This window comes from Ascaphus truei, chromosome 1 (genome assembly GCF_040206685.1).
Source record: "Ascaphus truei isolate aAscTru1 chromosome 1, aAscTru1.hap1, whole genome shotgun sequence".
Taxonomy (NCBI): Eukaryota; Metazoa; Chordata; class Amphibia; order Anura; family Ascaphidae; genus Ascaphus; species Ascaphus truei.
Genome location: NC_134483.1, coordinates 84,225,503 through 84,249,763, shown reverse-complemented (window position 1 = coordinate 84,249,763; position 24,261 = coordinate 84,225,503). Strand labels below are relative to the sequence as shown.

At 48.9% G+C, this 24,261-nt stretch overlaps 1 protein-coding gene across 3 annotated transcripts in view; it reads right to left on the bottom strand.

Annotated features, from left to right (window-relative positions):
* SERINC5 (serine incorporator 5) overlaps positions 1 to 23,930 on the bottom strand; it is a 92,722-nt gene extending 68,792 nt beyond the window's left edge. The window contains exon 1 of one of the 3 annotated variants that reach the window (XR_012799896.1): positions 23,302 to 23,930. Coding sequence is in view for 2 of the 3 variants with exons in the window: in XM_075590678.1 (XP_075446793.1) it covers positions 23,302 to 23,328 (27 nt within the window). In the remaining variant the exon portion in view is untranslated. The remainder of the gene's footprint in view (positions 1 to 23,301) is intronic. The other 2 variants (XM_075590678.1, XM_075590688.1) reach the window with 2 other exon arrangements.
* Positions 23,931 to 24,261: the final 331 nt, after the last annotated feature.

Here is a 24,261-nt window from a genome sequence, read left to right as displayed (position 1 = left end):
CTTAGTGTTTCAAAACATTCAGAACTGCCGAATTCCTTTCATTCTGGCTCCTAAGTCATTTACATTTTTGTCCACAACTGGTTATAATACTGTAAATTACAGCACTGTTCAAAATATACTTTTGTGTTGCCAGATGTTATTAAAAATAAATGATAAAATCACATAGTCCCCTTTCCTTTCATTTCTGTAAGGCGGCCAATATAACAATTGTCAGAATTCGGTGTGAATGTGAAAGCAGATATTACCAGAATCCTCCTGCAGCATGAAAACGAAAGCTTTTGGTCACTACAGAAAGCATGAAACCGCCAGTGGTTAAAAAGCCTTCATAAAGTAGTGTTCCTGATCTCATCCAACTAGGTTACAAAAATAAGAAGAAAAGAAAAAAAAAAGTTTGGGACTGGGAGGACTGCACATTTGAACAAAGATGGCACCAAACAACAACATCTGGTTAGCAGCTGCTTGCAGCGGTGCGAAGAAAGGTTCCCGAGAGGATATATAAAACTGGTGTGCATGGCTGCTCACACATTACTCTGTCTTCAGTTGGTGGTGGTAGTATGCAGTGTGTTACCAGGCTGAAACCACATGGGAAGTGTGTGGGGTAGAGTTGCATCAAATACACAAGCTCCTAAGGATTTCAGTTATATAGCCCTAAATGCATACGCAGTGCTTCACAGAAATTAATAATAATTAGATATCGATATATCGGGCCACACATTTAACTAGTATAAAACCAGAACACTGGAGAGGATGCTGCAATCAGAGTACCTATAAAAAAGGTACTACAGGCATACCCCGCATTAACGTACGCAATGGGACCGGAGCATGTATGTAAAGCGAAAATGTACTTAAAGTGAAGCACTAACTTTTTCCCACTTATCGATGCATGTACTGTACTGCAATCATCATATACGTGCATAACTGATGTAATAAACGCATGTGTAACAGGCTCTATAGTCTCCCCGCTTGCGCACAGCTTCAGTACAGGTAGGGAGCCGGTATTGCTGTTCAGGACGTGCTGACAGGCGCATGCGTGAGCTGCCGTTTGCCTATTGAGCAATATGTACTTACTCGCGAGTGTACTTAAAGTGAGTGTCCTTAAACCGGGGTATGCCTGTATACAAAACATAAGAAAGGTAGGGCACACCATAAAATATACAACATTTATTTTATTGGTCCAAAGGTTTCGGCTACCCACTGGAGCTTTGATAAAGGCTGCAGTGGGTAGCTGAAATGTTGGGTCAATAAAATGCATTGTTTTGCATATTAAAAATGTGTGCCTAATAAAATATCTATCTATCGTGTGTTACCAAGAACAGTGGTAGGACTATCAGAGGGGTCTAATATATAATCAGTATGTGTATGGTGATCCCATGTCTGAACATGCCTAAATAGTAGGTGTATGCATATACCGGAGGGCCCTGTTTTGGGGAGTTTTTTTTCCCCCTTTTGCATAAATTATAATATAGAAAATAACGTAACACCACGTCTTGCGTTGTAAGGCCTGCTTAATGGAGTAACACAATGTGATTTGACAACACCTACGGGAGCTTGTTTATGTCAAATGTGGATAGTTCATTTAGAAAGGTATCACAAGCAATGGATTTCTGTACCGAAGAAAATATGTCAGCAAAGACATCAGAATACTGCAGAGTGAAGTGGAATGTGGAATGTGGAAGTGGAATGCTCCATGGGACACTGGGGATTCCAAATACAGGACATTTACAATATCACATGACAAAGGTGTGTTTGTGAGAGATCTAATACCAGTGTGTGTACAGTACTTTAACCTTGTCCAACCGGTTTGGCAATATAATATTCCCATGTCCTGCCAGCCGGAGATCTGGGGTTTGGTCGTTGCTTGGAACGGCAGTTTGCCTCTGCCGGCTGAAAACATCCAATCAGCGCGAAGCAGCGTCAACGTCATGGCGCCGTGACGTTGACGTAGGTGCGTCGCGGGCGATTGGCCCAGCGACGTCACTGCCCCACCTCCCGATCGCGGACGCTGGCTCGTCTGCATGGGCATGAAATCGCTCATGCTTGATCAGGTGAGCATCAGCGTCCGCGCGGCTCAGCGCTGCTCCACGTTCTATGGACGCAGCCTTATACTTAATACGAGGCTCACAAAAGAGATCACTAAAGTGATTAACAACTAGCTTTATTATAAAACATGAGCGGTCCGGAAAATCTTACCATCTACAGGGCTTGTTAATTAAACTGCAGTAGTGGCAATTAGGGTGTTATCGCATCTAAACGCTCAGAGTCTTCACTGAATTATCGCAATTTAATGAATAACCCGGTTTACATTTTGGATTCTGTCATAGGAAACAGGTTAAAAAAAAAATCATTCAAATCCCTGCGAGAGGTTTTTATGGTTCATTAGATTTTATTAATTCCCATTTAAAGCATCAATTCACCCCAGAAACCTATAAACACAAGGGTGTGGAGACTTTTCTGCCTGCGCCCCCTTCCCCGGCTTCTTCTTACGTCACATTGCCATGACGACCCGTCGCCAGAAGCCGCTGGAGACCAGGTAGTTGATTTACGGAGGCCTCGTGCGCTCCCCTGGCATTTAAATGCTTTGGGGAAGAGCTTGGGGCCTCTGCAAGTGCCACATGCCCCCCAGAAAATGATGTGCCTCCCAGTTTGCGCACCCCTGCTAAAATGTGTGGCCCCTGAGCATGTACTGCTCCTTTGTGTAAAAAAAAAAAGTAGAGTTAAAAAATGATGTCTTCATCTAGCGTTTGAGGTAACCTGTAGGCTGCACTGGGCTCTGGAATAGCAGCTCCATTTTAGCCTCCTGGACACTTAATATTTCAAACGCTTATATCTCAAATGGGGCATGATATTTGAAAAATAAAACCAGTGTTTGAAAGGGCAAGAAGAGATACTGTGGATACAATTAAAACAAAAATAATAAAAATCGGCGCGTCCTACTGCGTTAATGCACTGAAAGCCGCCATGCGGACCAGGTAGCCACCTGAATGGCTCAGCGGTACCAATGTCACCAGCAACGGGAATTTGAATGCCTTTGTGGATAGAAGTTATTAGGATAAATGCATCTCCAATCTAAAAAGCTTACTGTACAATCCATTTCTGTGTGACTGGGGCAGAGAGAGATGAAGTTATATGTTACTTAAAAGCAATGCTAGGTATAGTGCAGTATATACACATGCCAAAAAGCAGAGATCATAATACAGGCAGAACAATCCCCTGCACCAAAGCTGAGGGAGGTGGAGTCAAATGCAAAAGGTCACAGGAAACTAGTACAAATGACAAATATTACAATTATGGTCACCCGCTTCAAAGGTCAGTCTTAATCCCTTCCCTGCTAAAGGGACCTTATGGCACTGAAGGGGTTAATCCGATCTGTGCATGCCAGCCTTTCAGGCACTGAGTGCCTTAAACTGCTGTCCTTGGAGAGTTCACACATCCTCTTGCATGTCCTCCTAAAATATATTGTGCCGACACAGCGTCTACTGAACATGGTACAGACTATTTTTGGGGAAGCCTGTGTGTGGAAGATGAGGAACAAGGACAGATATTGTTCAACTACAAGCAGCACGAGAAGGATTTGTAAACACTTTATTTTTATATCTGTCAAAATAATTCTTTGTATTAGATTGTTGCATAGATTTATTATAGCAGTGTTAGTCCCAAATACCTCATTTACAGGCACACTGTAAAAATGCAAAAAGTTAGAGGTAGCACCCGCTGGTACAATAGCACCTTTTTCACACGCGGATAATCCATTTGGAATGGCGACAGCTCCGGTTGGCGCGTTGTGCGTGTCCCACTGCAACGCACCAGCGGCAGCAATGGCTGCTGCACCTGTAGTTCTGACCATGAGCTTCTGAGTTAGGAGTGAGTGGCCAACTCCAGTCATCAAGGGCCTCCAATAGGTCAGCTTTTAAGAATATCCAAGGCAACAACTGATTGAGACATCTGTGCTGAAGCAGGGATAGCCTTAAAACCAGGCCTTGGAAGACTGGAGTTGGCCGATTCAGATATTAATAATATAAATCTTGTAATTTACAGAGAAATCAGAAGTGGTAAATGATGGGATATTTTTCTTGCTTCAGAACCATATTGGATTACCAAATTATTCTCTCAAACTTTAAGAAAAAGAAAAAAAAAATATTGAGTCCCCTGGAGTAGGACCCCTCTGTCTGCCCACAGAGAGCATCTTGGGACAGGACATGTAGTCACGAAGCCTAGGTATTATTTATTCATCAAATGTTTTACCAGGAAGTAATACATTGAGTTAACTACCGTTTTCAAGTATGTCCTGGGCATAGGGTTATGATGACAAATAATACATGGTCACAAATTCATAGTTACATAAGCGAACAGGGTATACATTATATACAAGACATTGCATGCAAAGTAAGAGATCATTTATTATAGGCGTATGTTACAGTTACAGACCAGATTAAAATGTGAGATAGCTTTAGTTTTGAAAGAACTTAGACTGGTGGTGGCTGTGAGAGTCTCCAGTAGATTATTCCAGTTTTGGGGTGCACGGTAAGAGAAGGAGGCGCGGCCGGATACTTTGCTGAACCTTGGGACCATGAACAGTCTTTTGGAGTCAGATCTCAGATGATTAGTGCTGCGTGTGGTGGGTGTGATGAGCTTGTTCACATAGACGGGTAGCATTCACAGAAAGTACTTGAAGGCAAGACAGGAAAGATGAACTTTGCGCCTAGACTCGAGTGATGACAAATCTAGTTCTTTGAGCATTTCTCAGTGATGTGTGTTATAGTTGCATTGGAGAACTAAACAGCAAATTGAATTGTAGAGGGTGTCAAGTTTGCTAAGGTTCGTTTGAGGTGCCGAGCCATATACTATGTCCCCGTAGTCGGTAATTGGCATTAGCATCTGCTGTGATACGCTTTCTGACCAGCAGACTTAGGGAGGATTTGTTCCTATTTGGCATAGGTTTTGGATGTCAGGGTATCAATGTACATCCTGAATGTTAAATGGGAGTCAAACCATATGCCCAAGTATTTAAAATTAGTAACAGAAGGGGGGGGGGGGTGCTTTTAGTGTTGGTTCTGGCCTGGAGCTCAGTCATTGGAAGCTTTCAAAATGTAGCCTTGGTCCCAAATACCATTGTTACAGTCTTGTCAGTGTTTAAAATGAGTTTGTTTTGGGAGATCCCATTTTTAAGTCTAAAACAGTCAGATTGAAGTATGTGTTCAAGGTCGGAGAGGCTAGGTCTGTGTGCATATAGGATTATGTCATCTGCATACATGTGTATTGAAGCTCCCTTAGAAGATGTAGGAAGATAATTGATGAACACTGAGAAGAGTAGGGGCCCCAGAACAGAGCCTTGCGGAACACCACAGGTGATATCCAAGGGGTTGGAGTTAGAGCCTGAGATAGACACGTTAGGATCTACCTGATAGTTATTACAGCATAGGCACCGTTCATGACCGTTGGTGAATAGTTGGATTGCCACATGTTATCACTGGGTCATCAGCAATAATGCTACAGAAGTAATTCCTTATTTTGGGAAAAATCAGGCATAATTAGGTCATTTGGGAGGTACAAAAGTGATAAAAACCCTCCACACCAATAATAGAATACTAATGAATGAATCTTCAGGTTTTCCTCAGTTTTGGCTGTCATGGGAGAACAAGACAAATACACCAGGAATCTATTCGCCAAACAGAACTACCGAGTTAATACAAATGTATTTATTGGAAAATGGAATCCACAACTGTCCAACACACAAAACACACACTCCCGCAACTGGATAACACCCTACAGGCCTGGGTGTGGGGACCTCCGTTAGGAAGTTTTCCCCGTTCTGCTCCCACACAGTGTCCAACAGGAACTGCTATCAGAACCCCTTAACAAGCACAACAGGAATCTAATGCACTCATAGCTGGAACTAACAGGGCCCACCTCACCAGCTTTTATAAACCACTAGCTGAGAGACCCGGCGTTGCCCGGGATGTAAATGCGTAATAGGTAGTATTATTTCTAAATGGTGGAACAATAGGTGACTGTTGTAAAGTTTGGATAATAATATTGAAAAGAAAGATGGAAGAAAATGTAATACGATGTTGTTTAAAAATGGTTTATTGTAAACACACCACAGTACAATGTATATTTTGGTGACATAAGTGATGTAAAAATGTGAGGCGTGTGTCCTGCTAGGGTGTGAGCGTGTGTGTGGCGGCGGGTGGGTGTTCAGTACGGGTGGCACGTGGGTAGTGAGTGCTGGCTGTGGGTCGGGGTCCTGCTAGGGTGTGAGGCGGCGGGTGTGTGGCGAGTGCGGGTGACAGCTGGTCAGTGATATTGTTGCGTAGGGGCAGGATGCGGCAGGTGTGTGTCGAGTGTGTGGGGTGGGTGAGAGGCGGCGGGTGTTTGTCGAGTGTGGCGGGTGTCTGTTGAGTGCGTGCGGCGGCTGTGTGGCGCAGGGGTGTGAGCGGTGGGCGGGTGAAAGGCAGAAGTGCGGGTGGGAGAAAGGCGTTGAAGGAGGGGAGGTGAGGTCGGAGGGGTGGTGGGGGGTGGTGAGAGGAGGTGAAGGGGGGCGGAGGGGAGGTCGGAGGGGAGGTGAGGATGGGTGGTGAGGGGGGGGTGGTGGGGGATGGTGAGGGGAGGTGAAGGGGAGGTGAAGGGGGGGTGGAGGGGAGGTGAAGGGGGAGAGGTGAAGGGGGGGTGACGGGAGGTGGAGGGGGTTGCCGGGAGGTGAAGGGAGGGGGTTGCCGGGAGGTGAAGGGAGGGGGGGGGTGACAGGAGGTGAAGGGAGGGGGGGGTGACAGGAGGCGAAGGGGGGGTGGTGACAGGAGGTGAAGGGAGGAAGGGAAGGGGGAGGTGGAGGAGAGGAAGGGGGAAGAGGGAGGTGGGGGAGGAGGGGGAAGAGGGAGGTGGGGGAGGAGGGGGGAGGGGGGGAGGTGGGGGAAAGGGTGAAGGGGGGGAGGTAAGGGTGAAGGGGGGAGGGGTGAAGGGGGAAAGGGGGTAAAGGTGGGGGAGGGGAAAAGGGGGGGAAAGGTGGGGGAGGAGGGAAAGGGGGGAAAGAGGGGGGAAGGGGGAAAAGAGGGGGGAAGAGGGGTGGAGGGGGGAAGGGGGTGGAGGGGGGGAAGAGGGGAGAGGGGGGATGGGGAAAGGGGAGGTGGAGGAGTGGAAGTGATGAGGGTAAGGGGGGAGGTGAGGAGGGTAAGGGGGGAGGTGGAGGAGGGGAAGGGGGGGGGAGGTGGAGGAGGGGAAGGGGGGGGAGGTAGAGGAGGGGAAGGGGGAAGATGGAGGAGGGGAAGGGGGGAGATGGAGGAGGGGAAGGGGGGAGATGGAGGAGGGGAAGTGGTGGGAAGAGGGGGGAGGTGGTGGGAAGGGGGGAAGAGGGGGGAGGTGGTGGGAAGGGGGGGGAGGTGGTGGTAAGGGGGGGAGGTGGTGGGAAGGGGGGGGAGGTGGTGGGAAGGGGGGGGAGGTGGTGGGAAGGGGGGAGGGGTGAAGGGGGAAAGGGGGTAAAGGTGGGGGAGGGGAAAAGGGGGGAAAGGTGGGGGAGGAGGGAAAGGGGGGAAAGAGGGGGGAAGGGGGGAAAGAGGGGTGGAGGGGGGAAAGAGGGGTGGAGGGGGGAAGGGGGTGGAGGGGGGGAAGAGGGGAGAGGGGGGATGGGGAAAGGGGAGGTGGAGGAGGGGAAGTGAGGAGGGTAAGGGGGGAGGTGAGGAGGGTAAGGGGGGAGGTGGAGGAGGGTAAGGGGGGGGAGGTGGAGGAGGGTAAGGTGGGGGAGGTGGAGGAGGGGAAGGGGGGGGAGGTGGAGGAGGGGAAGGGGGGAGATGGAGGAGGGGAAGGGAGGAGATGGAGGAGGGGAAGGGGGGGGGGGTGGAGGGGAGGTGAAGGTGGGATGTGAAGGGGGGGAGGTGAAGGGGGGGGGGTGGAGGGGAGGTGAAGGGGGGGGGTGGAGGGGAGGTGAAGGGGGGGGGTGGAGGGGAGGTGAAGGGGGGGGTGGAGGGGAGGTGAAGGGGGGTGGAGGGGAGGTTAAGGGGGGGTGGAGGGGAGGTTAAGGGGGGGGGGGGTGGAGGGGAGGTGAAGGGGGGGGGGTGGAGGGGAGGTGAAGGGGGGGGGTGGAGGGGAGGTGAAGGGGGGGGGTGGAGGGGAGGTGAAGGGGGGGGTGGAGGGGAGGTGAAGGGGGGTGGAGGGGAGGTTAAGGGGGGGTGGAGGGGAGGTTAAGGGGAGGTGAAGTGGAGGGGATGTGGAAGGGAGGGGAAGTGTAGTGAGGGGTGGGTGAGGGGAGGTGGAAGGGAGGGGAAGTGTAGTGAGGGGTGGGTGAGGGGAGGTGAAGGCCGCTCACTCACCCGTCCGGCAGCTCCCACGTGGATCTGAGGCGGGAGGCAGCGTGTTGTGGCCGCTCCCCCGCTGACTGTAGCGGCGCCGGGGGGGGGGGGGTGGAGGGGAAGTGAGTGAGGGGAGGTGATCACTCCGCTCCCCCGCTGAGTGTAGCGGCGCCGGGGGGGGGTGGAGGGGAAGTGAGTGAGGGGAGGTGATCACTCCGCTCCCCCGCTGAGTGTAGCGGCGCCGGGGGGGGGGGTGGAGGGGAAGTGAGTGAGGGGAGGTGATCACTCCGCTCCCCCGCTGACTGTAGCGGCGCCGGGGGGGGTGGAGGGGAAGTGAGTGGGGGGAGGTGAAGGGGGGTGAGGGGACGTGAAGGCCGCTCACTCACCCGTCCGGCAGCTCCCTCACCCGTCCGGCAGCTCCCTCACCCGTCCGGCAGCTCCCACGTTGAGGGGGGGGGTGAAAGCGCGGGAAACAGGGAGAGGCGGAGGAAGAGGCGGAGCCTCCGGGACCGGTGGGGAAGAGAGCGGGAGATGTGCTGCTAACACTGTGAGCCCCGCTAATTGTAACACCGTGTGTGTGTGTGTGTGTGTGTGTGTGTGTGTGTTTTTATTTAATTTTTTTTGGACCTTTGGCCCGTCACTCCGCCTCAGGCCAATGAGAGGTGTGGGGGACGGGCCAAGGGGGTGGTGTGAGTGTGTGAGCCCAATGAGAGGTGTGCGGGGGCGGGCGGCCCAAGCGACCAATGAGATTGCCGCTAGGGACACCGGACATCCAGGCAGGCAGGCAAACATACAGTGCTTTCACTAATATAGTATACTAGCTGAGAGACCCGGCGTTGCCCGGGATGTAAATGCGTAATAGGTAGTATTATTTCTAAATGGTGGAACAATAGGTGACTGTTTGTTGTAAAGTTTGGATAATAATATTGAAAAGAAAGATGGAAGAAAATGTAATACGATGTTGTTTAAAAATGGTTTATTGTAAACACACCACAGTACAATGTATATTTTGGTGACATAAGTGATGTAAAAATGTGAGGCGTGTGTCCTGCTAGGGTGTGAGCGTGTGTGTGGCGGCGGGTGGGTGTTCAGTACGGGTGGCACGTGGGTAGTGAGTGCTGGCTGTGGGTCGGGGTCCTGCTAGGGTGTGAGGCGGCGGGTGTGTGGCGAGTGCGGGTGACAGCTGGTCAGTGATATTGTTGCGTAGGGGCAGGATGCGGCAGGTGTGTGTCGAGTGTGTGGGGTGGGTGAGAGGCGGCGGGTGTTTGTCGAGTGTGGCGGGTGTCTGTTGAGTGCGTGCGGCGGCTGTGTGGCGCAGGGGTGTGAGCGGTGGGCGGGTGAAAGGCAGAAGTGCGGGTGGGAGAAAGGCGTTGAAGGAGGGGAGGTGAGGTCGGAGGGGTGGTGGGGGGTGGTGAGAGGAGGTGAAGGGGGGCGGAGGGGAGGTCGGAGGGGAGGTGAGGATGGGTGGTGAGGGGGGGGTGGTGGGGGATGGTGAGGGGAGGTGAAGGGGAGGTGAAGGGGAGGTGAAGGGGGGGTGGAGGGGAGGTGAAGGGGGAGAGGTGAAGGGGGGGTGACGGGAGGTGGAGGGGGTTGCCGGGAGGTGAAGGGAGGGGGTTGCCGGGAGGTGAAGGGAGGGGGGGGGGTGACAGGAGGTGAAGGGAGGGGGGGGTGATAGGAGGCGAAGGGGGGGTGGTGACAGGAGGTGAAGGGAGGAAGGGAAGGGGGAGGTGGAGGAGAGGAAGGGGGAAGAGGGAGGTGGGGGAGGAGGAAAGGGGGGGAAAGGTGGGGGAGGAGGGAAAGGGGGGAAAGAGGGGGGAAGGGGGAAAAGAGGGGGGAAGAGGGGTGGAGGGGGGAAGGGGGTGGAGGGGGGGGGAAGAGGGGAGAGGGGGGATGGGGTAAGGGGAGGTGGAGGAGTGGAAGTGATGAGGGTAAGGGGGGAGGTGAGGAGGGTAAGGGGGGAGGTGGAGGAGGGGAAGGGGGGGGGAGGTGGAGGAGGGGAAGGGGGGGGAGGTAGAGGAGGGGAAGGGGGAAGATGGAGGAGGGGAAGGGGGGAGATGGAGGAGGGGAAGGGGGGAGATGGAGGAGGGGAAGTGGTGGGAGGTGGTGGGAAGGGGGGAAGAGGGGGGAGGTGGTGGGAAGGGGGGGGAGGTGGTGGTAAGGGGGGGAGGTGGTGGGAAGGGGGGGGAGGTGGTGGGAAGGGGGGAGGGGTGAAGGGGGAAAGGGGGTAAAGGTGGGGGAGGGGAAAAGGGGGGAAAGGTGGGGGAGGAGGGAAAGGGGGGAAAGAGGGGGGAAGGGGGGAAAGAGGGGGGAAAGAGGGGTGGAGGGGGGAAAGAGGGGTGGAGGGGGGAAGGGGGTGGAGGGGGGGAAGAGGGGAGAGGGGGGATGGGGAAAGGGGAGGTGGAGGAGGGGAAGTGAGGAGGGTAAGGGGGGAGGTGAGGAGGGTAAGGGGGGAGGTGGAGGAGGGTAAGGGGGGGAGGTGGAGGAGGGGAAGGGGGGGGAGGTGGAGGAGGGGAAGGGGGGGGAAGTGGAGGAGGGGAAGGGGGGAGATGGAGGAGGGGAAGGGAGGAGATGGAGGAGGGGAAGGGGGGGGGTGGAGGGGAGGTGAAGGGGGGGGTGGAGGGGAGGTGAAGGGGGGGAGGTGAAGGGGGGGTGGAGGGGAGGTGAAGGGGGGGGTGGAGGGGAGGTGAAGGGGGGGGGTGGAGGGGAGGTGAAGGGGGGGGTGGAGGGGAGGTGAAGGGGGGGGGTGGAGGGGAGGTGAAGGGGGGGGTGGAGGGGAGGTGAAGGGGGGTGGAGGGGAGGTTAAGGGGGGGTGGAGGGGAGGTTAAGGGGAGGTGAAGTGGAGGGGATGTGGAAGGGAGGGGAAGTGTAGTGAGGGGTGGGTGAGGGGAGGTGGAGGGGATGTGGAAGGGAGGGGAAGTGTAGTGAGGGGTGGGTGAGGGGAGGTGAAGGCCGCTCACTCACCCGTCCGGCAGCTCCCACGTGGATCTGAGGCGGGAGGCAGCGTGTTGTGGCCGCTCCCCCGCTGACTGTAGCGGCGCCGGGGGGGGGGGGGGGGTGGAGGGGAAGTGAGTGAGGGGAGGTGATCACTCCGCTCCCCCGCTGAGTGTAGCGGCGCCGGGGGGGGGTGGAGGGGAAGTGAGTGAGGGGAGGTGATCACTCCGCTCCCCCGCTGAGTGTAGCGGCGCCGGGGGGGGGGGTGGAGGGGAAGTGAGTGAGGGGAGGTGATCACTCCGCTCCCCCGCTGACTGTAGCGGCGCCGGGGGGGGTGGAGGGGAAGTGAGTGGGGGGAGGTGAAGGGGGGTGAGGGGACGTGAAGGCCGCTCACTCACCCGTCCGGCAGCTCCCTCACCCGTCCGGCAGCTCCCTCACCCGTCCGGCAGCTCCCTCACCCGTCCGGCAGCTCCCACGTTGAGGGGGGGGGTGAAAGCGCGGGAAACAGGGAGAGGCGGAGGAAGAGGCGGAGCCTCCGGGACCGGTGGGGAAGAGAGCGGGAGATGTGCTGCTAACACTGTGAGCCCCGCTAATTGTAACACCGTGTGTGTGTGTGTGTGTGTGTGTGTGTGTGTGTTTTTATTTTATTTTTTTTGGACCTTTGGCCCGTCACTCCGCCTCAGGCCAATGAGAGGTGTGGGGGACGGGCCAAGGGGGTGGTGTGAGTGTGTGAGCCCAATGAGAGGTGTGCGGGGGCGGGCGGCCCAAGCGACCAATGAGATTGCCGCTAGGGACACCGGACATCCAGGCAGGCAGGCAAACATACAGTGCTTTCACTAATATAGTATAAAAAGAAAAGATGGTGACATCATGGATACACAGGGAGTCAATGGCAGGTGCCTCCACTGTTACTTGGCCCCCTGATTGGTGGGTTAAATGCAACATAGGTTCTGTTACATGAAACTTGCAACATTTCATCCTGAACACAAACTTAACCCCTGGTCCCTGAAGTGCTGGAACCAGGCTACACATATCAGCCCAATGTGGGCACAATATACATAACTACACATTGACAGGTAGGGGAGATAGTGGGCTTAACCTTTATTCCAAGCAGCCAAATCTACGCCTACCGTGACAATACCACAGTCACAGGTCAGAATGTAGTTAAGGGTGGACAAGGATTCTAGGCAGTAACCTGGAACTAAGCACAGTGGGCGTGTCATTTCCAATTTTTACATGTAGTTCTTAAGGCAACGCTCTTCAACTGGAGGCCACTGAAGGGCCTTGATGTGGTCCTTGGACTCCTTGATCCTGCTAATCTCATACTAGTTGCTTAAAAGCGACAGGGGGTGCCCAATGCTACATCCAATTGACAAAACATATATAATGAAAGGTATAAAGTAAAATACTTCAATAATAATAATATTAAATACTTGGTTATTTAGTTAACCCTTTGCCCAAAGGCGTCATAAGCCTGCATACCAACGTCAAGGTATAACCAAAATAATGCAGGTCCTACACTACACTGTGAACCCTCCCTTTTACCTCTGTGAGAGGGGAAGAACCATTATGGGTCTTGTTCCTGCAGCAAGTGAAATGACCTTCCAAGTTAAAAAGGTGAAGGAGGAGGAGTGAGCTCTGGGGGGAGGGGTGCCACAGCCTCCAATTGACTGCTATTATATATGTTTTGTCAATTGGATGTAGCATTGGGCACCCCCTGTCTCTTGTTGTATACCATTGCCACGCTCAGTAGCTCTCTGGTTGACATAAATATATATTCATTATGTGGTGGGTGTGGGAGTTTGAGCTAGCTGGGAATGTGTGTTAACCTAGTTGCTTAAAAGCAGATGAACAAGCTAATATATATATATATATATATTGGATCTCTGCAGCCAGAGAAACTGTGTCTAACAATGTCGGCTTTAAATGTCCCGCGTCACACGGGTCAATAGGAAGCCGTGACGTCGACCGTTGGGGCTTCCTATTGGCCAGCATGACCGGGACATTTAAACTTCCTACGGAGGTAAGTATCTCTGGCAGCAGAGTCCACAGAGATTAAAGTAAAGGAGCAATGCAAGTATTTTTATTTTTTCATTTTATAATACAGCATTGAAGCAGGGGGGAGTGGGGGGGGGGGGGGTCTTTGGCGCGGCACTAGTGAGGCCCCACGCTCTTCCCCACAAAATTTAAATAAAATGCCAGGGGAGCATACAAGGCCTCTGTATGTCTCTTACCTACGCTCTGGCGGTTTCTGTCGATGTGTTGCCATGACAACGCGGTCAAATGACGTGACGTCACATGACATCGCTGATGCCAGCGGAAAGGTAAGGGGTGGGGGGGGGGGGGGAGGGGCGCAGAGCAGGCAGGGAGGCGCAAACAAAAAAAAGTTTGCGCGCCCCTGAGTAAAGGTAATGCAAATGCAGACGGTACAGATGTTTATAAAAGTTGGCACATGTTGAAATATAGTAATTTTCAGGTCTTTTAAATGTATATAAAATGACAGTATAACAACTTGTGTCTTTCTGATCTGGCCCCTTTGGAGAACTAGTTGAAGAGCCCAGCCTCAGGGCCTCGAGTGTTTACAAGCTGCATTCCCGGCAGAACAGCACGGCTTGGGATAAGGAACATGGAAACAATGGATCCCTTACGACAGTGGTACCGAGCCTGATCTAGATTTATGAACAAAAACAATCACGATCAGAGAAAGAATCAAAAAGGCACTGTATGAATGAAGGCACATGTTAAAAGCTGCGAGTACGGCCCCCCCACACACACACAAAACCGTTTGTCTGCTCTTGGTTCCTGGGAAGAAAAGAAAAAAAAGTTCTAACATAGCTGTGGGCAGTGGGGGCATTGTATGGAATACAATGCTCAGATATTAACAAGGATCAGAAAAATGTATCACTAGGTTTCTCATGTCCTGTCACATATCACAGAAATAAGATTTAAACCAGTTCCTGCTTTGAGAATTATCATGTCTCGTGACTTATTACATTCCCTGAACTTTGTTTGTTTCCCGGAGTGCTGCAGCTACGACTAGAAATTCCAGCAGTAAAACTTGTTATATACAATAAAACAGAATATGGCATTCTACACTGCTGTGTGTTACAACTATAGCCACGTCCCCCTCTGGGTCCTTCTTGGCTCCCCCTTACCTCCAGATGTGGAGACAGGGGTGCACGGGCGCATCCGATGAGTGCCGGGGAGGTGCAGATAGCGCAGCGGCAGGCGGGCTGGCAATATGTTCGCCAGAGCTCTGCTGAGGGTGCCGCCATCTTGAATAGGCGCATGCATGCGCAGGGATGTATTGCGCATGCGCAGGGATGTATTGCGCATGCGCAGAGTGGTCCCAGGTCCGGCGGCCATCTTCGTACACCTCGCGCATGCGTAGTAGCAAGCGCATGCGGCGGCCATTACAGATGGGGAACTACAACCCCCAGCAGCCCGAGGGGCTGCAGTCACATGCTGCGTAACAGCCAGGGTGGGGGAAACAGCGCTACACAACATTTGCTGAAGGAGCTCAGCGAGTAAAGGCACTGCCTCTGTAAACAATGACACCAAGTTTGAAGCAGGGGAACCTGGTTCAGTTCCCGGTGTCGGCTCCTTGTGACCTTGGACAAGTTACTTTATTTCCCTGTGCCTCAGGCACCATTATGAGATTGTAAGACTTCTGCCTGTATTACATCCCTATGTACAGTGCTGCGCAGCGTGCGCTATACTTTAATTGTGAAACACTGTCGCATTGGGAGAAAAGTGTTATATGAAATAAAAGTTATTATTATTACAGATTACTGGAAAAAATAATAATAATATATGTTTAAAGTGTATTAATGACAGGGACATATCCATGGGGTGAGTGATTTGTTTTAACAAAAATCTGACCCCTTTAAATATTTGTAATCTTTGTGAGTGATATGATATGAGGGTTCCATTATCATTCTGTATGATGTACTCCACAAGCGTTTGCTCACAGAAAGCAGTCTCTGCACTCTCCCCTTATGTATATTGGCTTTCTGGTAAGGACAGGGTGGAGCACGGGTAAAGAAAACAGCCGATTGCTAAACACTCCTTCATTCATTCATTCATTTATAAAAAATATCGTACCACAAAGTAACACATTGAGAGTTACCTCCTTCGGGAGGCTCCTAACAGATATATTTTGTAATTCAACGGCAGAAACAGAAGACCCCAAATCTTTGAATTGTGCATGGTTAGATTTGTTTAAGGAAGCCAATTACATTACTTAAAAGTTTACAAAAGGGTTGTTTTTTTACCAGCTACCTGGTTTTGCTACTTTAAAGAGGCAGTCTCACTCCGGCCCAGAGGGAAATAAGGGTTGTGATATGTTGGATAGGGCAAGATTTGGCGTTTATAAACATTATAAAAACCTGATCTGCGTTTTTAAGATCCCGATGGAGTCTCTGAAAGGATCTGCATTATTCCCAACGTAAAGGGGATGCGGGGTGGGGGGGGGGGGCAGCTTCAGTCCCGAGAGAAGAGTGAAAGCTGAAGCCGTCAATGAAATAACTGACGTGTTAGGGAAATAATTACACAATATCTTGTATCCAGCAATCTGCAAGATCAAAGGCTGCGTGGGATCAGCGGTGACAGATCCCGTCAAACAAATCGCACAGATTTCCTAAGCCAAGTGATCTGGAACAGGAGATGAAGCAGTGGATGCGGCTTATTAGATTTGTAACACAGCCTGGGATGCAGGGCCCCATGGGACATTTGTGAACAGGCTGGGCAGACATGAAGCGGGTCCTTTAAAAGAGAGAGTCTGACGTAACAGGTCCTTTCTTCTTACATTCGGATAACCAGCTCCCCCTTTGAAAGATTCAAAAATGACCCTTGAAGGAACCGTTTCAATTATTTGCATCTTGTTCAGCATGGATAGGTTTCCCCTCTCTCTGGATCCACTGAATTGAAGCAGATCAGCTATTTGTGGCTCAATCAGTGGCTAAGGCCTGGGACATAGTGAATTAATGCGGGCGGAGGCGCGCGGAGGCTCAGGGAAAGCGGTGCTTTCCCTGGCCTTACACAGCGCGCCGTCCGTGGGCGTGTCTGGGGGCGGGCCAGTGACATCACCGAGCTGGTTCGCCCTCATTGGGCGAACCGCTCACGTATCCGGCCCTGCGCTCCGGCGAGCGCCAAATTTGAAACCTCCGTCAGACACACGCTTCCCCAAGCGTGCGGACGCGTGCGCGAGCCCCTGCTAAAGCCGCTCTCATTGCGGCTGCAGGGGCTCAGTGCCGAACAGCAGCGCGCCTCAGCACGGGTTAGCGCTTCATGCCCGAGGCCTTAGTCAAAGACGGAGCCACCTGTGCTGAAGCTGGGGATAGCCTTAAAACCTGACCTCTTGGGGGGTTAATGAGGACTGGAATTAAACCCCCCCCCCCCCCCCCGTGGTAAACTACAGTTGACAATTAACAATGGCACAAATAAGGAAACCTATAGGTGGTGGGAAGTTTAAGAAAAGGGTCATAGATGGTGTTTCGGAAGAATATCATTTGGAAGCAGTAGGGAATATGAGCAAACTAGGTTGGCTAAACGGCCCTGACCTGCGGTGGATTTGTATGTAAGTTTCAGCGAATATAAATAGCCGGTGTGTGGAGAGAGTGTCACCTCAGTGATAAGGTAATTAGATTTATGAATGCCCACTCCATGTTAACTCGGAAAGGGGATAAGATAAGGGCAGTAAAACCTAAGCATTGCCATAATAAACTTTCAAGAATGTTTACATATACACTTTGCCATTCTGCTCTACACCATGTGTCTATTAAACAGATCACTGCCACTAAAAGATGTTCCTCTGAGGAATGACTGAGCCACCTCTGTTAGAGCAGGGTTATCCTTAAAACCTGACCTGTTGACAGCCCTGGAGGACTCGTGTTGACCCACCCCTGCAATAGTGTCTTTGGTTTGTTTAGAAACCCGCATTACTCATCATGGGATCCCAGTGCTTCCAGAAAATACTTAACGGTAACAGTACTTCCCTCATTTTAGATCTTCGGTGTCATGTGGGCCAACTGACGTTGCAGCTTCCTATTGGCCCAGATGACACAGGAGATTTAAACCGCCATTTTGTTTCTCTTCGAGGGGACAAACACGCTTCAACCGGTAAGTACGTATCTCAGGAGCCAGGGGTCCCTGGGAGCCGACAATTGCACGGTTTAGCCCCGGGAGCCCCCCGGCATATAATTTTAAAAAAGGGCTGCTTTAGGATTGTGGAGATTTATTACATAATAAATGAGGTTGAATCTAATTTAGATAGATATGTATCCTATATTTGTATTTACAGCATATTGATCAGGAGAAAGGCAAACATTACTTCATTCCTTTAACATTTTGTTCTTCAGAAACACTCCAATTACCCAATTTATCGAGATCTCACTTTACCAAAACCTATACGTGTTGCCAGCATTTAGATGAACACAGGAGGTATCATCCACAGATCTTTGGAAGGCATTTTCCCAAGTGTTGTCACTACTAAACAGTTTGCTCTCGGTGGGAAGAATAAAATCCAAAAAGGGACGGGAGAATATTTGCCTAAGTTATGAGCAACACAGATTTCCACAGGAAGTCTGAGAATTCTTTCCCATACATATGAGACAGAGAGAAGCAGGGGAAGTTCAGCGCGGCAGACAAGGTAAATATTTATTGTTATCGTTGGACTTTCTCTCCAGGGGATGGCATTGGCTACGGGCAGGTTGGCTTGTTTTGGAAGTAATATAAAAGAATACATTATATGGTAGGTTTCATGCAGCATGTTTAATGGAATATATTTTATTATATATGTATTGCAGAGTTTTAAGCAGCATCAAGTCTCAGAAAACTGGCAATGTAGAGAAATGTGTTTGGACTTTTTTTCTTTTAACTTCTGTGCTTATTGAGGAGATAGAATCTATAAGGTTTGGTATTACAGAGTACTGGGTGTGCTTGCCAAATTATGGATTCTCAAGTCACCCATATCCACACTTATTGCTGAAAATTGGACCAATGTGAACTAATCCAGTGACATGTTTAAAGGTTACATCTGTATGATTGATGCCTTTTTAACATCATCTGACACCTACAAGTATTTTACCATCATTTCTTAAAGTTAGTGTGTAAGACATGGCAGGGGTTTGATTTCACAAGGCTACTCCCTTTGTCTGATGTCCCGTAGAGCTCAGTAAGCGATTGTATACACAAAGCCCCCTGTTCCCCCCACACCCCTTTACTTCATTGACTCTCTGAGAACAAGAAAACGCTTGATTGACAAACACTTCCCCATTCAGAGGCTCCTAATAAATGACATTTCTAATTAATAAAAGTAAGCCAACTAGGATTGTTACAATGTTTAGAAAGGTTGTTTTTGGCCATCTATATGCGATTTCCCAATTCAAAAGGCAGGCCCGCCTAATAGATAAGTCAACTTATAGCAGTAGCATGTTCTATACCAGGGGAGCGCAATCTTTTTCCTTGCGTCCCCCTGCCATCGCGCCCCCCCTGCTTACCTTGCTTCAGACGTCCTGGCGTCATGACGGCACCACGGCAATGCGACGTCACATGACGCCGCGTTGCCATGGCGACGCGTGCCCAGGAGCGTCTGAAACAAGGTAAGTATAAGTTTACAGAGGCCCTGCAGCTCCCCCGGCATTAATTTAAATGTATTCGGGAAGCGCGCAGGGCCTCTGTAAACCCCGCGCCCGCCTCGTCGCCCCCCACTTTGCGCACCGCTGTTCTATACATTCAATGAAGGTGACAGACACTGATGTAATACAAATCAAAAAGTATAAGTATTTAATATTTTATTTTTTACTTTGAATGTCCCCATAGTAACCAAATGCATTGGAGTATTTCTATAATCTTCACTTAATCCGTTTTGTGATGACACGGTTTGCAAACAGTAGTGTGAGCAGGGAGATTGTTCATCCAAATTAGTGTTCGTTTAGTTTTTTTTTTTTTTTTTTAAGGGTGGGGCACAGAATGATCGCAGCAGCAGCAGCAGCAGCATTTTTGAGAGCGAACGCGGGGAAAGGACAATGATTAAAACATTCAAATGAAATGTTCTCAGAGAAAATGCAAACTTCAGGGTTAAGTTAATTTTACTAAGGAAGCAAATAAAATGTATATGTTGTTACATAAAAATTGGATTGTCTGGTTATTTGGGACTGTCCCTTTAAAGTCTGATTTCTCTCGTTACATAGTTGATGATGGACATATGTATTTTTTCAGCCACAAGTTGCACCTACAGCATGTTAAATTTAGATGACAAATTATCCCAGGGGTGTGCAAACTTCCTGCGCTGTGCCGCCTGCCTACTCTCCCTGGGTCACGCACCCCCTCTTACCTTTAATGTGGTGTCAAATGACGCAGCAGGGTCATGTGACATCACCCTGCGGCGTCATTTGATGCTGTGTTGCCATGGCGACACGTGGTCCAAAGCCAGCTCAATTCTGGTGAGTTACAGAGGCCTCACGCTGAAGAGCGCGGGCCTCTGTAACTACCGCGCCACCCAAAATTAATCTCGCGCCCTCCAGGTTTGTGCACCCCTCCCTGCTTTATCCTATATTTGTATTTACAGTATATTGATCCAGAGGAAGGTAAACAAAAAACCCCAGTGAAACATCATCCAATATCTCATAAGGGGGGAAATAAATTCCTTCCTGACTCCAGTTACCTCCATTTAGACAATGGGTTATACACCCGAATGCCCCTCCTTAGGATTTTGGGACAATGGGAATAAGACATAAAAACACTAAAATTCACAGCAACAAAAAAAAAAAGGAGGACCACACGACCCAAATAGTAGATCATGTTTACCATCTGCTATATTATTTATTTATAAAATATTTTACCAGGAAGTAATACATTGAGAGTTACCTCTCGTTTTCAAGTATGTCCTGGGCACAGAGTTAAGACAAATAATACATGGTTACAAATACAGTTACATAAATGAACAGGGTATACATTATATACAAGGCATTGCATGCAGAGTTAAAGAAAATATATATTATGGGCGAATGAAACAGTTACAGACCAGATTAAAATGTGAGACAGCCTTAGATTTGAAAGAACATAAACTGCTATAAAACCACAGGCCCTATTTGATCTCAATGTCTTTGTCCCAGAACAGGGTGGAGTAGAGTTAAAGTGTATCTGATGGTAAAATCAGACATGACACAAAACGACAAAACAAATATATTTAAGAGTCTGGTTCTTTTAGCAGCTGTTCCAGGCTCAGGTTACTGCATCACTGACATTCCTTCCCAGGTCAGTGTTACCCTGCCCTTAAAAAAAAAAAAAAGAAGGAAATTCTATTCCCAATAAAGAAGTATAATCTATTTGTGTTTGTGTAAATCTCCCAATTGAACTAAACATGCTACCATATTCAATATGTCAAATGACAATCAGGAGAGGCTGAATCCTCATGCATTCCTCGTGGGGGGGCGGAGGTTCAAAGATGGAATCCAAGAACGTTATTAGCATGAAATGATCTTATACCCACTGTGCTTTGCGCTCGTGGTGTGCTTCAAACCATGGAGCCCCAGGCATCTTAAACAATTCAAGAATCTGGGATCTGGATTTTAACTTTTTCCAAGAGACACCATTCTACACTCGTCACCACTAAAACACTGTTTGTTCATGGTCCCAAGGTTCAACAAAGTATCCGGCCGCTACTCCTCTTACCGTGCACCTCACAACTGGAACAATCTACCGGAGACTCTCACAGCCGCCATCAGTCTAATTTCTTTAAAAACTAAAAGCGGTCTCATATTTTAATCTGGTCTGTAACATACGCCTATAACATATCTTTAACTGTGCATGCAATGTCTTGTATATAATGTATAACCCTGTTCACTTAATGTAACTATGTATTTGTCATCATAACTCTATGCACAGGACATACTTGGAAACGATAGGTATCTCTCAATGTATTACTTCCTGGTAAAACATTTGATAAATAATATGAAATCTTTTTAATGTTAACTTGGGATGCCCTATCCTGTTACATACAAGTCGAAGCTCCAGTCTTGCATCTGTAACTTGAAAGATTAATCCAAATCACCGACTCCTTTCCCACCCATTTACAGCTCCATTTGCACATCTTACACTTAGAGACTGCAGCCGGGAAGCAGGAGATGATTTCACTTGCACGGAGACCACACCGCTAAACATTGCTTGGAAAGCAACGGTGACCTCAATGCAAAAGGAAATATTCTGTGAGTGGGTTTAGCGCAGCCTATTGATTTCAATGTAAAAACAAAAATGGCACTTATCCAAAAGAAAGGCGGGAGTGTGAGTCATAATCTTCTTATTACTAGGCAACAATTCAGAGTGAATGTGGACAACACCTTTGTTGCTCTGAGCTAATATGCCAGCAAAGGAAACTTCGTTATACCAGAATTATTATTTTTCTTCATATTTGCATGTGGGAAGTACCAGATTTACCAACTAACCGTTATAGGACTTTTCGCTCCTATCTAGTGTTGGTGAACGCCTGAAGAAAAACTGTGATATCTGAACCTCCTGTTCTCTATAAAAACAGCAGAATGTGATATCACCTGGGTTTATTACAGCCTGGGCTCGTATGGTTTATGACTGGACGGAGACTGTAGAAGTTTGAGCGTGTCCTACTGGGCATGAAGGTCCTCCCCATACTGCTGTGCAGATTTGTACAACTGCAATGTAGACCTCTTGAAACCGCACCAGCATATCTTCAGCAGCAATGGCCTGGCCCAATAGTACCAAACTAGGGTGCGTGGAGAAGCAGTGGTCATCAAAAACTCAGACATTCATTTCAAGAAGCAGTCTCCTACAGACTAAAATCCTGTGTCTGCCATGGGCAGTGCTAAAGGTTGGTTTGTAACATGTTGATTTTCAGATAATGATCCATTATTTTTGTGATACATTATATTGGTGACCTATGGTAGTCCTTCACATTATTATTAATATTAAAGAGGTCCATTTTGAAGGGAAAGTTTGAGAACCCATTACAAGGGCCATTTCAAGGATATCCTGTACTGAACCATAACACCAACTGTGCATTGCCAAACAAATATACTGTAACACTTCAAAAACAAATGACCTCTATAGTTTAACAGCAGTTCCATCAGCATGTTACAGACTAGCAGCTCCAGACAATACTGAAGCAGATTTCAGCATACACCAAGCCTTAAATTATACCTTACAGATCAAATGTTTTGCTTAGTGTGGCATGTTTTATTATATGTCAATATAATTCTTGGGTCAAACATCTTTCTCATCATCAATTGTGAATGATGTAATATAGCTTCATTTGATACTTCTACAAAAAAATTAACCGACCTTAGGCACACACATTGTGAAGTGTGTGTGTGTGTGTATTTTACTGGGACGAGGGCATTGTCACATTATAATAATGCAAAATATCAACCTGAGTGATCTTTTCAAATACAAACACTAAATTTGAGTCTGAGTACACAATGGCTAATTATATGCATATATATAATACAGTTATGGAAGCTATGAGGCATTATAGTGATAAGAAGCTGAAAATAATGGGACTACCTCTACTACTATTAACACTATACAAGTGTTGTACAAGCTGTCTTCACAGAAAAATCCCATGCAAACACCAGTACAGCCTCTTGAATTCCATACACTATCATTTCAATGTATGAGCATTATAGTAGCCTACTTATGCAGTTTTCTGGGCAACTGTAATTCACAAAATTAATAAAGAAAGCCCTACACAGGAGCTACATAAAAGTATGACTATATAGTGTACATACTATCCCAAGACCCCATAACCCCAGAAATTACACGTGAGCAAAGACGATACCTAGGTGTAATGTCAAAGGCTCATATATACCTGATGTTACAGGCACAATGAATCCCTAAGCGTTTACCATGTAAACATGATTATGACACTCAGGAATGTAAAGTTACAAAGAGCTGGTATTGGGTGTCAAACAGGGTTCTGCTTTCACCCTTCTCTCTTCCACATTACAGCTTTACCCTGATATATATATATATATCAGAATAAACCACACATAGAGTGAACACCGAAGATCCATCCCCGGAATAATAGATGGATGAATGTGAATACAGAAATAGGTCTCACCTGCCGGCAGCAGCACAGAGCAGACATTGTCTCCGCAGACAATAGGAGGATTCCAAAAGGAGAATTCTCCCAACAATGGTGGGTCTGAGCTCTGCAAACAATGCTGTGTGTCTCTCAGAGGGGGGATCCTGCGAAATGCTGAGCTGCTTCAGGATATACGATCAGTGTGTATCAGTGGATCCATACACAGTGCCAAGCGTTCCAGCCGCTGGCTTCCTTGTGTGTGTGTCAGATGATCTCCCTCTGCACAGGGCTCCCTGAGACCCGTCTCCTTCACTCCTATCCCACCAGCCTCTCAGACCACATGCAAAGTTCCCCTGCTTGTTTCCTTTCCGGAGACGCAGCAAAACAAACACACAACCTCCAGACAGCCCGTACTCGGCCCAATCCCCTTGGCCTCGCGGGACTCCTCTCGGATCTGTGGCAGATGTGGTGTAGTTCCTGTTGTAAGCACATTAAAACAACCCCCAATTGCCAAGCTGAGCCCCAGGCTCTGTCCAGTCCCCTCTTTGGTTTCGGGAAGCAGGCGCTTCCGCTGTCGTCACTTGCAGTGCGGGAGGATCCTCAGTGTGGGGTGTTTGGTTTCAGGCTTCTCCCTCCCCGGGATTCACCTGACTGAGCTGTGAGCGTCTCTCATTCTTGTGTGATTTGTATGTGAACGTGTTTTGGTGGTTGTACATGGCTTGTAGTGAAGGGAGCCGGACAGGGCACTTATTGTGCAAGCACACTTTGTATTGGTGCTCTCTGCCACTTTTACCTGCTGACCCCTATACCAGAATCTGATGCTCTTTAATTACACGCACAAAGTTACTAACACACTGATGAACACCAGTACACACATTGAGATATATATAGAGAGAGAGAGAGAGATTAACCCTAGCAAGAGAAGACAAACGACAGCACTCAAGGATAAATGGCAACAAAAAAACCTGAATTCAGATGGTACAGCACAAACAAGAC